We start from the raw sequence: 16,011 nt of genomic DNA on the forward strand, positions 1-16,011 counted from the left end.
GTTATAAATCTCAATCATCAAAAGAACATCTAGGTCAGATTAACTAAATCTCCTAGGCTTCTGTAATAGTCTACATTTCTGGCTTATCTCTTAACATCTTATTGAATTTTAAACACTACAAGTTGAAAGCAAAAATAGAAAATGTAATAAAAATACAGAGAAGAATAGAATTCTATTGGGATGTTAAATATAACTTTTCAAAGAACCGGTTAATGCTTAATTAAAACAATGAACTCACCTAGATTTTTGTTTTTGTTTTTTAGTTTTTGTTTTTGTTTTTGCTACATACAATCTAATTAATGGACAGTGAGAATAAAATAAAAATAACTCTTGTAATAAAAAACCTGGCATGAAAAAAAAAAAAAAACCTGGCATGTTTGTTTGTTTCCACCGAGGTTACTGTGCTTCAAAACATTCTTTGTCAAGTTACAATTTAGTACTAGGTTCACTTGTGTATGAATAATAGTAATGCAAAATAAAAGATAATTCTCATTTGTTACATAGTCTGATATAAAATTTGCTGTTACCGTAACAGGCTTCTATATATACTAGTAAAAGGACCTAGCAAGTAATTATTATCTTTAAAGTGGAAAGCAATGAAGATTCTTCTACTTCAAACTCTATGTCAAGGAAAACCATCTTAAATTTGACTCAAATAGAAGTTTTTACCTGTTTTGATTTTTCCTGCCATTAGTGCTAGAACTGTGAAATGGAAAATAAATGAACTACCTCATATCCTCTACTCAATGCAGCAGGAAGAAAATCAAGTGCGTAAGAGGGAATGGACAAGCAAAAACAAGAACCCGAATACTGGGATGCCTGGGTGGCTCAGCGGTTGAGTATCTGCCTTTGGCTCAGGGCATGATCCTAGAGTCCCAGGATCAAGTCCCACACTGGGCTCCCTGCATGGAGCCTGCTTCTCCCTCTGCCTATGTCTCTGCCTCTCTCTCTCTCTCTCTCTCGAATAATAAAATCTTTAAAAAAATAAATAAAAATAAAAAGAGAGACAGATCACAGAGGTAGGAATGGTGTAAGGAGAACCAAGAGAAAATGTGAAATCAGAACCCAATCTCAAATTCCATGACTACCACTAACTAAAGAAGCTCCAAACTGACACTCTGAACTTAAAGTTTCTTTGCCGTGACTACTTTTCAGAGTTCTTTTGTGTGCCTTACATGAAGATGTATATGAAAATCATTTGGAATTATAAAAGTGTTACTAATATTAGTAATAGTGTTTAGCTTTAAATCTAAGTTTGAACCTCAAAGGAAAAGGCTCAAATGAGAAATCCTAAGCAAGTTTAAAGCAGACTCTTACTCAAGATCTTTGTGTTTGTAACTGGAAAACTTAGCAGGGCCTGGAACATGGCAAGAGGTAAGTACGGAATTACTGAACTGTTCGAAGGGCTAAGTATAAATATAAATAATATAGTTCCTTATGGAAAACTTTAATGTAGTTATTTAACATTTCATATCATAATTTAACTCCTTTCATACTTGTATGTATCATCCCTCCCTAGACTTAATGTCCAGTCTTAAAACACAAACTGAACTATCCTATAGGATAGTTATTAAATAATTAGGAATGTTATTAAATGACCTTGCAACACTTCCTTCCTGGAAGGTGACTAAAGTATTTTAAAAAATACTTGACTGAAAAAATAAAGTCCTTTCTTTCTTTTTTAAAGATTTTATTTATGTATTCATGAGAGACACAGAGAGACAGGCAGAGGGAGAAGCGGGCTCCCTGCGGGAACCTGATGCAGGACTCAATCCCAGGACCCCGAGATTATGCCCTGAGCTGAAAGCAGACACTCAAATACTGAGCCATCCAGGCGCCCCTAAAGTCCTTTCTTAAACGAGAAAACACCATCTTCTTATATATGCCAACAAACTGGACAACAGAGAAGGAACGGATAAATCCCTAGAAACATATAACTTTCCAAAAAAGAAAATGCCATCTCATTTTATTGTAATTTCTAGCCAAAGGAGCATGGAACTAGAACACAGGATGTCTGAGCTTTAGACCAAATCTCTGCTATGGTGAACCACAGAAGAGGTTATCATCTATAAAGACAAAATTTCTGTCTTTACATATCAGGGAGGGGCCTTAACAATAATAACATTTCTTCTAAGAAAAGATCTTAATAATCTGAAAATCAAATATACCTATAGGTCAAGATGGGAATTATGATGATTCAGTTCATTTGTCCTATGGAATGATGTGGTCATTAAAAAATAATGCTCATTAGAGTTCTTTTTTTGGGGGGATCCTGGGTAGCGCAGCGGTTTAGCGCCTGCCTTTGGCCCAGGGCATGGTCCTGGAGACCCGGGATCGAATCCCATGTCGGGCTCCCGGTGCGTGGACCCTGCTTCTCCCTCTGCCTGTGTCTCTGCCTCTCTCTCTCTGTGTGTGACTATCATAAATAAATAAAAATTTTTAAAAAATGCATTTGGATAAAGGACCAAAAAAAAAAAAAAAACCCACAGAAATGACTGCATGAGTAATGAGATTAACAGTGCATCTTCATACTTGGAACATGTATAAATTTTATTTAAATCTATTCACAGGGTAAAAAAGTGACATCGATCATCATTGCTGGTACAACACAGAATATAGTTCACAAAATATTTAACAGGTATTATGTAAGTTTGTAAAAATAATTTATGAACATTTCCCCAATTTTATTCCAGAACATGTCAGAACACCGAGAGGAACTAGGGAGAGTTAGCCTGCAAAGAATAAGACTGCAGGAGAGACAAAAGGGTTGACTTCAACACAGGGAAAACTGTCACACAGAAGGTAGGGAATAAAACTAATATTTATTAACTGTTAATAATGTATCAGACACTCTTTGAGTGTTATCTGATAGAGTCCTAAGAGACAAAATAAGGATAAAAGATGGAAGTACTTTCCTGCCCTCAGGGCCTTTGCAAAGGGAATTCCTCCTACCTGAAATGATTTTGCCTCCACTCTATGTGGCTGGCTCCCAGTTCATCCTTTAGTTCTCATCCTATACAAGACGTCCTCAGAAAGACTGAGTCTGCAATAGGTCTTTTCTATAGCAATTACTGCATTATATAGACTTATTTTTTTAAAGGTCTTTCTCTAGGACTAGACTAAGATGTCATTAATAATTACTTGTTATTGATATAAAGAAGAAAGGGAAAGAGAAGAAAGAGAAAGGAAGGGAAAGAGGAAAGGAAAAAAGATGGGAAGAAGGGATGAAGGGGAAATTGGTCATATAGGATGGACCTTGAGGGCATTATTCTAAGTGAAATATGTCAGGCAGAGAAAGACAAATAGAGTATGATCTCACTTATATGTTGAATCTAAAACGGCCAAACTGGGCAGCCCGGGTGGCTCAGCGTTTAGCGCCGCCTTTGGCCCAGGGCGTGATCCTGAAGACCCAGGATTGAATCCCAATCAGGCTCCCTGCATGGAGCCTGCTTCTCCCTCTGCCTGTGTCTCTGCCTCTCTCTCTCTCTCTCTCTCTCTCTCTCTCTCTGTGTCTCTCATGAATAAACAAATAAAATTAAAATTAAAATTAAATGGCCAAACTCCTGGAATGGTGATTGCCAGGGGCTCAGGCGAAATGGGGAGATACCAGTCAAAGGGTACAAACTTCCTTTATAAAATTAATAGCTTCTGGGGCAGCCCCGGTGGTCCAGCTGTTTAGTGCCGCCTTCAGCCCGGGGTCTTCTCCGGCTTCTCCAGCTTCTCCCTCTGCCTATGTCTCTGCCTCTCTCTCTCTCTGTCTCTCATGAATGAATAAATAAAAAACTTTTTTAAAAGTTATTAATAAAAAATATTATATACTTATAAGTTGTTAAGAGAATACATCAATATATCTATATAGATTTATTTATTTTAAAGATTTTATTTATTTATTTATTTGTGACAGACATAGAAAGAGAGGCAGAGACATAGGCAGAGAGAGAAGTAGGCTTCCTGCCTGATGTAGGACTCAATCTCCAGACTCTGGGATCACACCCTGAGCTGAAGGCAGACGCTCAATCATCGAGCCACCCAAGTGCCCCTACAGAGATTTATTTATATATATACACACACACACATTTTTTAAGTAGGCTCCATGTCCAGTTTGGAGCCCAACACAGGGCTTAAACTCCCCAGCCTGAGATCAAGACCTGAGCTGAGATTAAAAGTTGGACACTTAACTGACTGAGCCACCCAGCTGCCCTGCTAAGAGAGGAAAAAAATGTTCTCACCACAAAAAAGAAATGATGAGGTGAGAGAGGTATTATTAACTAATGTTACTGCAGTAATTATTTTGTAAAATAGAAGTAATCAAATTAATATGTTGTACACCTTAAACTGACACAATGTTACATGTCAATTGTACCTCAATAAAGCTGGAGGAAAAGAACTATTTAAAGATTTCCCCTTTCTACTTCTTTGCTTTACCTCTAATACCTATAATAGCCTTTCCAATCTCATAAAACTCTTGAATGTTAAAGAATATCATATGCATCCATCCCTACCTCATGCTCCATATCCTCCAGAAAGTCTTAATTTCTTTCACTGAAAGTAAGTTTCACTCTTGAACTCTCAGAAGTATTCATACCTTTCTTAGAGTAGTTAACACTTCTTGATCTCATATAGTAATTATTCTCAAATATTAATCTCATATTCAAGTAATTTCACATTAGTTCTTAGTCTGACTCACTTTTAGTAAAAATCAATAGTCTGATTCACTTTTACTCTTTCTTTTGGAAGAATACACTTTTTCTGAGTATAAGAATTTATATGCTCATTATAAAAAACTCAGGAACTACAGAAAATTATAAGAATAGCATCTATAAGCCCTTCTGTTACAATAATCCAGGTATAGAAATAAAATATAAGACTATGTTAAATATATTATATATAATACACGATATATGTACACCAGCTAGGGCAGCCCTGGTGGCGCAGCGGTTTAGCGCCGCCTGCAGCCCAGGGCGTGATCCTAGAGACCTGGGATCAAATCCCACGTTGGGCTCCCTGCATGGAGTCTGCTTCTCCCTCTGCCTGTGTCTCTGCCTCTCTCTCTCTCTCTCTCTGAATAAATAAATAAATCTTTAAAAAAAAAATTAAAAAAAAATAAAAATAAAAATAAAAAACAACACAAGTCCTATTACACACTGAATCTCTTCTTTCTTCATTTAACATTTTTATGACTGGCTTATCTTATCTCCCACAGTGCTTGAAATACAAAGAAGCTTCACTGTATATTTTGCTTTGGAAACTCAACCCTAGCAAATCTACCCATACCCATTCCTGACACTAATGCATTTTGGGGAATGATAAAAAAAAAAATGTCGCTCATGTGTTTCACATGTGGATACAGTCATAGTTTATTAATTTTTTATTACCGTTCATATTTTCAATAATCCTTAGAAAACTACAAGAGAGAATTCCAGGTCTTAAATTTTAATAGTGAAAAAAGCAAGTTTCCACTTCAGTTCCAACTAACTGTTAAAAAGAATAAACTAGAAATGTGCTTCAGTATATTCTATCACACACCTGCTGTCTTACCCTAGAATACTGCAGGAGTTCTGTAAAGCCATCCTTTATCCTTTAAGCAATTTTGTACACATCCACTACGAAAATTCTGTCATCAGTAGACAGCATCCCTAAAAGCTTACATTCAATGATGTTGCATTTGGCAAAGCTTTAAAGTAATTAAGAGGCAGTTTTCTCTTGCCTATTTATGTGGTAACATGTACCTTTATACTAAGCATCATACTGTGAATTATGTGGGGTAAAGAAGATAACACAATCCCCACTTTTAAGGGGCAAAGAGAATTAATATTATTGATTATGACCATAATCCAGAAACATGCAAGCTGCTTTACATACATTATGTGATTGAATCTTAAAGAAAGATACTATATTCCCTTTTATAGAGGAGGAAGCTTAAAAAGGTTTAGTAACTGTCCATTACCATACGAGCAAGTAGATGGCAAAGATAACTCATTCTTATGCCTTTGGCTCTTCATATTATGCCTTTATTTTTACATAAAGAGACACACATGATTTCCTACCATAGTGCCTCTTGTCACTATTATCTGAATACCTGAGCTTCATTTCCCCTGTGATCAGTGCCCTGCTAATACTGATACCAGGCATACAGAGCAGCTGAACTCAAAATGCACACAGCTTCTCACATTTTCAGATACACTAGGCACTTTCAATGAAAAAATTTATATTATTTTCTAGAAAATACAATGAGCTACTTGAGCTATAGAAGCACCTCTCCAAGATAGCATGACCCACTCCCCTGACAGAAGGATAGATTAAGTTGTAAGACAAACAGAGAAGAACATTCTAAATATTCTAAATCAATTTCACAGTCTTCCCTTTTCATACCTTTCTTCTGGAAAAACATCAAGAGAAACTGATAACTTTCAGGGTTGTATACCTACATTTTCAACTTCATCATAAGCAGTCATTAACATACAAACAAGGAGGCCAAATACCACCTTTGTGTCCCACCCATCACGGGGACTTTTGGAAAAAGACATGGAGCAATGGCAAACTGATCTGGGAGAAAAACAATTACTGATATATATTTTATTTATTTCACATCAAATAATTTCCCCTAAGGTAATGGGGTCTCTTCGCTGTGGAATGCTTTGTTTAGAGGAAATGGAATTGTTTAATAGTGAAGTTAATCATAATTTGGACAGACTTTATAGTTGCCCTTTGACTTATCAATTTCAGTAAGTAAAATTTCAATCAAGCCTAGATAAAATACACTAATCCTAAACAGGCCAGGTTTGTCACCTACCATTTCCCATAAGCTGCTTACCATAGTTTAAAAAAAAAAAAAAAAACACAGAAGAGGAAATTTTAAATTAAATGCCAAACAGTTGCAGACAGCACTTGTTTGGCTGATTAACTTGTAGACAAGCATTACAAATAAATCTGAGCATGGTCTGCAGCAAATTAAATTCCACTGCTTTTAAGAACAAAGAATTCCTTGGCAAAGAGGATTAACAACTTTACACCCAGGAATGCCAGTTTAATTTAATTGTTCCACAATCCAAGATTTAATATGCAAATATCGTTTTGATACATAACAGCGAATTTAACAAAGTGAAAAAACAAATTCAATATACAACCAGGCTGCCTTTTCTGAACCGTAATTATATACAATAAAGAAGCTGGCCAGGCCCCTCCTCCAACCCCCATTATTGGGACTGAATTTTATTAACACGAATCAGAACAATTGTAATTAAAGGTTAAAATTCTTAAATATATTCCAATTAAGAGTCTAAATAGCTGTACAATTAGAATACAGTAGTTAAAAATCATACCTCAATGATCTTCTTGGCCTCTTTGTAATTTCCTGTTTGTAGGAAGGCAAAGAAGAGATCATACAGCATTGTCATTTCACCTTGTTCTTGGCTCACAAAGTTCATTGCTAGAGAGTAGAAAAAAAATATATAAAGAAACACAGTATCACTTGAAGTTCTGGACAAATATAAAGAAACTTTAAAAGAAATATTTACACTAACTTAAAGACTAGTGCCAGTATCAACCAATTTTCTGTCACATTCCTTACCTAACAGCATACATTTATGACATTAAGTATCTAAGACTAGCTTTGGAGAGAACTGGTGAGGAGAAGGAGAAAAAACTCACAAACTCAGATCACCAAGAAATAAGAGTAAAAAATAACAGAGGAGCTAGTGTGCAAAACAAATAGTTACTAAAAGCAAGAATATTGACAGCACTGAAAATCTACTGATATTGTCCTTTTTAGTTAAGAAGTACAACAAAGTCCCCACTGGATGTGCTTCCCTTCCTGTTTAATTTTCTCTTCATAGTAATGGGTTGAGATTAAAAAAGAGGGGAAAGAAAAACAACTAAGCAAGATACTGGAGATGACCAACCTTTCTGAATTAGATCCGTCTCGCCTTTCTCTATCAGTTTACATAAGATATCATGAATCCTTGGTAATACTTTATACTTTTCATAGCAGTCGATGGCGATGTCAAGAGCAGCACCTATGTCATCCCTTGGAAACATCAAAATATGAACAATGAATAAAGTATATCTAGATGCACAATGACCAGTCAAAATGTACATGACTGGGCTTTGAAAAAGCCAAAATGGACAAAGAGAGAAACAATCCTTATATAGTATAAACAAATGTTCTGGCTACAGGCATTATTAGCAGTTCCCTATCTCTCCTTCTTCATCTTTCATCATTTCACTTGCTAAATAGCACTCTTTTTATTTTAAAAGTTGGGCATGGATTCCAGTATGGGGCTTAAAGTCACAACCCTGAGATCAAGTCTAGATGCGTTTTTTTTTTTTAAAGATTTTATTTATTCATGAGAGACACACAGAGAGGGAGGGGCAGAGACACAGGCAGATGGAGAACCAGGCTCCATGCAGGGAGCCCAACGTGGGACTCGATCCTGTGTCTCCAGGATCACACCCTGGGCTGAAGGCGGTGCTAAACCGCTGAGGCACCAGGGCTACCCAAGAATGGATGCGTTTTAACCCACTGAGCCACCTGCGTGCCCCTAGATAGCACTCTTAATAAAGAGTCCAAATAAATGAAGGCATTCTCTGAGATTATAATAAATAAAATCTGATTTCATGGGGGCTTGGGTGGCTCAGACACTTAACCAACGAAGCCACCCAAGCACCCCTTGATTTCATATATTAAGTTGCTTTATAAGAATACATTATTTTTAAAAACAAAGACTACTATCAAATATTATTTCCAACTTCTTATGTGTGTTTATGGTCCTCAATAATTCTAGATTTGGGAAACACTATGAAATGTCCATCAGTAGCTACCAAGGAATTTTCAAATACTTTCAACTTTATCACTGTATTTGTCATACTGCTACCTCTCCAGGCATGGAGGAAATAACATTAAGATTCATATATTCAGAAACTTATTGTGACCAAAAACTAGGACATTCTTAAGTCAGTGAATTCCAAGAAAACCCTCATTAGAGGGCAAGTTTTTAAAAATTATTTCCACGGATGCCTGACTGGCTCAGCCAATGGAGCAAGAGACTCTTGATCTAAGGGTTTTGAGTTTGAGCCCCATGTTGGGCACAGAATTTGCTTAAAAATAAAATCTTTAAAAAAAAGTTATTTCCCATTGTAAAGTCAAGATTTCTCCTCTGTGGCAATAAATTAAAAGAAAAAGGTGCTTCATTAAGTCGGAGTTTCTTTTTTTTTTTTTAATTTTTTAAAAATTTTTATTTATTTATGATAGTCACAGAGAGAGAGAGAGAGAGAGGCAGAGACACAGGCAGAGGGAGAAGCAGGCTCCATGCACTGGGAGCCCGATGTGGGATTCGATCCCGGGTCTCCAGGATCGCGCCCTGGGCCAAAGGCAGGCGCCAAACCGCTGCGCCACCCAGGGATCCCAAGTCGGAGTTTCTTAAACAAGAGTGTGGAAATGCATTCTTGTGAGTCCTCAAAAACTACTTTTTCCCTTAGAGGGAAAATGACAGTATGAGAAATATGTAAGACCTCCGAAAAACTGTAGAAATTATGTGATCCAATTCTACATGCCACCCTCCTTTATTTTTAAATAGATGAGGAAACTAAGGCATGTAGGGACTCAATGATTAGCCTCAGGCTACCATGGTAAACAGAGGAAGGCACTGCCTCCCCACTTAACACTTCCAGTTGACTACATCTACTTACATATCATGCTCTAGTAAAAACACTGCTGCTTGTTTAACCTAATAAGGTGTTGCAATGTGGAAAAAGATATTTTTTAAAAGTGTGAAATTTAAAAAAAGGGATGCATGGTTAGTGACAGTTTATAACAAGCTCTGTGGAGAAAACATCTTGCTCTTACATGCAATAGTTTTCAAAAAAAGGAAAGCATTTTAAAAATTTCTGTTGAAGCCCTAACATTTTGGTCCATTATACAAATGTTCTATTGCCCGAGACTGAATTACTATTTTATCTAGATTAAGATTTTAAGCTGTACTGAAAGGAAAATACCATGAAGAAGTGTTAATTTTACTGCAATAATACTGACACAGTGAAAGCGAGCCGATCCTGCCAGAGCTCTCTACCTTATCCCCTTCCTAAGCCCTGTTTACAGTGCATCTTCTGGCACCCCACAGAGTCATTTGAATTTTTGTCATTTGGGGTGAAGACTAAATTACAGGTTAATTTCAAAACGGCAAGTAGATGTTGCAGGCTAGATTACTGTCATACAAGAGAAATGCTACAGTAGCTACCACATATGATATAAACCTTTATATGATCAGTATTTCCCTTTCTTCAGACACAAGTTCGATTATTAGCTTTCTACAATTCCATCTAATGGAAAACTACTAATATATTTTCAAGAGAACAACTAACATAAACTGATTTTTTTTTTAAGGGAGTATGATCTGCTTTTTCAGATCAATTCCCAAAATAGAAGAGTATGTCTCAATTGTATTTCCCCTACATTAGGTCAAAGCTATCAATAAATGAATGAATAATTGTTCTGTCAATCAAAGAGACATGTTAATAGTCTTTGGTCTCCAAATATATGCTTCAGAAGATTATACATGCTTAGAACAACAACAAAAAAGACAAGAATAGCAAAATGGAAATAATTCATATATTTGTTAGTAGTTTTAAGTACCACTACTTACTCTCAGGTTGCCAACAAAATGAAAATGAAATCTATAATGAAACATTTCATACAAGTGGACTGATAACAGAAATGAACTAATGAACGGGGGGTTGGGGGGGTTGGAGAAATGAACTAATAATTAGTATATTCTTTTCACTCCCTATCATCTACATTCTGACTTATGGTGGGATCATGTCATACTAAAAAGAGATAAAAATGTCCATCTGTTGTATAATATGAAGAAATCAATCTTTCCTACTAAAGCTTAAAACCTTGGGTGATAAAAATAAAAAATATGAAAAGGGTATCTAAATTGACACTGCTATGAAAATAGTTAAATACTCACAGGACATTTGAATTGCATTCCCACTTGATAAGTACTATATGCAGCTGGGCTATAGCCATGCGATCAATTTCCAGAAGTGGTGAGGAAAAGCAGATTATCACAATGGCTGAACCCAAGGACCAGTGTTCCCTTCCAGTTCTTTTTTTTTTTTTTTTAAGATTTTATTTACTTATTCATGAGAGAGAGAGAGACTCAGAGACACAGGCAGAGGGAGAAGCAGGCTCCATGCATGATCCCAGGTATCCAGGATCACGCCCTGGGCTGAAGGCGGCGCTAAACCCCTGAGCCACAGGAGCTGCCCTCCCTTCCAGTTCTTTTTTTTTTTTTTTTAATTTTTATTTATTTATGATAGTCACAGAGAGAGAGAGAGAGAGGCAGAGACACAGGCAGAGGAGAAGCAGGCTCCATGCACCGGGAGCCTGACGTGGGATTCGATCCCGGGTCTCCAGGATCGCGCCCTGGGCCAAAGGCAGGCGCCAAACCGCTGCGCCACCCAGGGATCCCCCTCCCTTCCAGTTCTAATTCTCTAATGTGAGGTTCTAAGAATTTCAGCTTATTAGATTCATCAACTCAAATGTTTCATACCGGCAGAGAAAATCATCACATGAAAGTACCACTTTTATTAGGCAAGATAAAATCAGTAAGAACAGCAAAATATCAAAAGGAAAAAGGTGGAAACTGCTTTATACCCAAGATATGGGACAGCACTTTACCACGCAGTGTATTTCTAGGCTCCGTGACCTAGAATGATTCTATGATTTCCTTTGTCTACTTTAAAACACTACAGCAGATTTAAAGCACTACTCTAAAATAACAGTAATGTTTTGAAGAAATCTTACATTAATTCTGGATGCAACACAACTTTTGATTCTATGCTTCAGTCTGTATTCAAAATTCTGAAAGCTTTATGTACAAATGTGTTACAAAATTTTAAAAGCCCATTCCTGATAAAAATTTAGCCACTGCTTTCACAAACCTCAAATAATGCTAAAAGAAAACCAACTCTAACATATTGGTATCTCTAAAAACAAAACAAAACAAAACAAAAAGGCAAACCCACTATGATTTTTTTTAACGATTTTATTTGCTTATTAATGAGAGACACAGAGAGAGAGACAGACAGACAGACACAGAGACACAGGCAGAGGGAGAAGCAGGCTCCATGCAGGGAGCCCAATGTGGGACTCAATCCCAGGTCCCCAGGATCAGGCCCTGGGCTGAAGGCGGTGCTAAACCACTGAGCCACCCGGGCTGCCCCCCACTATGATTTTTTTCAACGACTAGACACTCCCAAATATTTCAATGAAATACATAATTTTCATTAATGAAACTATATACTAATAAATAAGCAGCATTTTAAAAAATTTTTTGATTGATGCAAATACAAGCTTTATCAAATTCTATGAGTCTAAATATGAAGGCAGAACAGAAAAAAGATTCTGTAATTCTGAATTTTAAGAACACATATATAGGGCAGCCCAGGTGGCTCAGCGGTTTAGCGCTGCCTTCAGCCAGGCCCTGATCCTGGAGACCCAGGATCGAGTCCCTCATCAGGCTCCCTGCATGGAGCCTGCTTTTCCCTCTGCCTGTGTCTCTGCCTCTCCTTCTCTGTGTGTGTGTGTGTGTGTGTCTCTCATGAATAAATAAAATCTTAAAAAAAAAAAAAAGAACACATATATATCATAGGCTGAGTCTAGTAACTAATCTGAACACTTAAAAGAGAGTTTTATTGGGGGCACCTGGTTGGCTCAGTTGGCTAAGCATCCAACTCTTGGTTTCAACTCAGGTCATGATCTCAGGGTCATGAGATCAAGCCTTGCATCAGGCTCTGCACTCAGTAGAATCTGCTTGAGATTCTCTCCTCTCCCTTGCTCTCTGCCCTTCCCCTTGGTTGTGCTCTCTCAAGTTTGTTCTCTCTCTAATAAATATATCTTTAAAAAAAGAATTTTATTTATTAACTTGAATGGAATTGGCCCATATTAAAATTAACTCTAGAATCTCCAATTCACTTTTTAAGAGAATATGACCCTATATACTTTTAATTTCGCATTATTTCATGGAGGAACATCTAAAATGGCAAGCTTGAAGCTCATATGGCAAATCTGATATCACCTTTCATTTTAATCATTATTATGGAATTAAAATATGCTATCATGTCATTGAGAGAAAAATAAACACTGGACATACATTCATAGGAGGCATCCACTGATCAAAAAAATATCTACTCAAAGATACCAGGAAACAAAGCACTCCTAAGTCAAATTCCTTCTATACATAACTGCAAAAGTCATAAATGCATTTCACACAATCTTATACTGTTAGAACAACTAGTGACAACTACCTATTCAACTATCAGTAGCTTCAAACTTAATCTCCTTATAGTAAATAACTTTGCAATCTAGAGAGCATACTTAATTTAAACAACAAAAAATGACAAATATTGATTTTTAATCGTAATAAAGTGCTTCAACACTATGCATAAAGTGTTAGTGAAGTGCCAATTTACCTAAAGGGATTACTGACTTGAAAAGCTCTCAAAATCTGAAATCACTAGAGAAAGGGGGAGTTTAAGGAAGAAAAAAAGTTTAAAACTAGGGGGAAAAGCACTTCAACACTCTAAAAACAAACTATTCTATAAATCTTAAGGAGTTGTTCTGTGTGGAGAGCAATCAAATTCAAGAGAAACCAGCATCTTCGTAAAAATTATTCTGTTAAGAGAACCAGCCTTTGAAAGAGCTAAATGTTTTTTTTTTTTCTGTTCATCATCTATAAATGAGGAATCTTCAAGGAGACTGGTGTTGCAATTACAACTAATCCTCCCCAAAAAATTAACTGTGTTGAAGGCTTTGTAATTTCCCTAGGTACAATTTAGCTGTCACTTACTTTAAAATTTACTCAAACATGCGTTCCGAACAGCACTAACTTCACATGTCAAGTGCTTTCCAGCCAATTGAGTCTAAACTGGAAGTCGGTGTTAAACAACTGAATGATTAGACAAGATAGCTCATTTCCCTGCTCTTTTGTTCAGAATAAAATGCCACATTTACATTATCAGGCTCAACAGGATTTTCTGACAGAGGCAGAAAAAACCCTACTGAACACTGTCCGTACTAAGCACATGAAGCCTGTCATTTACCAATCATCCTTCAAAAAGCAATAGCCATGAATGTAACTTAATTACGACCCAATGATCCTTGACGAAAAATCATCTTATCACTGTCCTGTCCCCCTAGGGCAAATGAACCACTTTTGTCCTTTGGCACTGATGATGCTAAATTCTTAATTGCAATAATGGAGTAAAAGAGCCAAACCTCCTTAATTTCCTTTCAGCACATAAAGAGTTTTACTGTAAAAGGCATGCATTCCCATAAATAATAAAAGTATCCAGTACAAATGAAGATGCTAAAATTGAAGGGGAGTGTGTATGACAGAATAACTAGCATTTTAAAAAGTATATTTCCCATTTATATAACATTTTAAAGTGCTACAGTGAGTTTTAAAACTTTTATTATAGGTTCATCTTACAGAAATTGTGACCTTTATGAAGAAATCAAGATTAATTTAGCAAGAGTTCTGGGAGGATTAAATATACAAAGTCCATGATTCACTTAAATGAAATGCATGTGGGCATATACAGATTATAGCACAAATCAGCAAAGAAAAGTCCTTAATGGAAAGCAGAAATTAAAGCTTCTTTGATCATTTGTACTAAATAATCCAGTTAAACAGCTTCAGATATTTTTCATATGCAATGAAACCAAAACGGATAAGCTATAAAACAAGTGCATCTGAAACTACATCATACACATTTCTATGCTTTTAAACCTAATGGCCCAGATTTATTAATTTCATTTCCTTTACCATAGCATAAGGACTAATCAAAAGCTCCTTTAACCTATTTTAAAGCATTTTTTTTCTTCCTTAATATGAAGGACCCAGATTATTTCCAGAATCAGGCACGATTTCAATTAAAAAAAAAATTTAAGAAGTTACCAAAAAAATGTTTAAAATAAAATTCATTTGGACTACATGTGGACATGTGGCTTATAAAATAATCCTAACATAAATGAAACACATGAAGGTTTTATTGAACTCTGCATATCTTGCCATTTAATACAAGTATTACCATTTTGATAATACAAAAACAGATTACCAACTCCTTTACAATTTTGCAAACCTGTTATTATTTTGTATTTCCCTTTGCAAATAACAGAAACAAAATCATTGTTTTCCATACCCATAAAGCTTTTTATTCATTTTCCAAGTAAGAAACTGACATAGTATTACTTTCTCCTGTGTTTTATTTACTGCTAGGAAAATAAGTTTCAAAATTAAGATCTTACTAAATTTTGAAAATCATCTTTCTAAAAAAACCCAATCTCATGTATTTGTTTCAGAATTAATTTTTAAGTGACAGTCTCTTTAGAGTCTTTGCAGTGGCATTCCAAAAAGATGCTTTTCTTTGAATGAAAAGACAAAGATTTTGTATGATGTTCTGAAATATTTCATACTTTTATCTCAAGTCTGAATAAATAAGGCTTATTCTCCAGATGAGCTCATACCTGCTGAGGTCAATTACGTGATATTATTGAAGATTAAACATATTTAATTAAATCAAATACAGGTGGACTTTTTGGCAGGCTATTGTAGCTAATCTTTGTACTGTACTTGTCATGATTCTGAATTGGTTATCTTCCATCAGGGAAAACACAATTGAAAAAAGTTTTCAAAGACAATTTTTCCTCCAACTTATCCAAGACTAGATGTGCTACTACTGTTTTCTGCTATTTTATGAACATGAAATTTCCTTTATCTCCTCTTTATTATTCTCATGACTCTAAAAGAGTCAACAAAACCTTTTAATTATGATAAACTGAAAGATCTGGCTATGGAGACTATCTTTACAAAGCCAAGATAGCAAAAAAGACTGGACAAATTGGGGATCCCTGGGTGGCTCAGAGGTTTAGCGCCTGCCTTCAGCCCAGGGCATGATCCTGGTGTCTCCGGATCAAGTCCCACATCAGACTCCCTGCATGGAGCCTGC

The 16,011-nt window shown here is 36.1% G+C and overlaps 1 protein-coding gene across 1 annotated transcript in view; it reads right to left on the reverse strand.

The window, feature by feature from the left end:
• The window catches only part of LRPPRC (leucine rich pentatricopeptide repeat containing), a 107,466-nt gene that overhangs the window by 34,255 nt on the left and 57,200 nt on the right, over positions 1-16,011 (reverse strand). Inside the window, exons 24-25 of the mRNA XM_041754653.1 lie at positions 7,902-8,026; positions 7,323-7,429 (exon numbers count right to left, since the gene is read on the reverse strand). Coding sequence (XP_041610587.1) covers positions 7,323-7,429; positions 7,902-8,026 — 232 coding nt within the window. The remainder of the gene's footprint in view (positions 1-7,322; positions 7,430-7,901; positions 8,027-16,011) is intronic.

This window comes from Vulpes lagopus, chromosome 5 (genome assembly GCF_018345385.1).
Source record: "Vulpes lagopus strain Blue_001 chromosome 5, ASM1834538v1, whole genome shotgun sequence".
NCBI classification, from domain to species: domain Eukaryota; kingdom Metazoa; phylum Chordata; class Mammalia; order Carnivora; family Canidae; genus Vulpes; species Vulpes lagopus.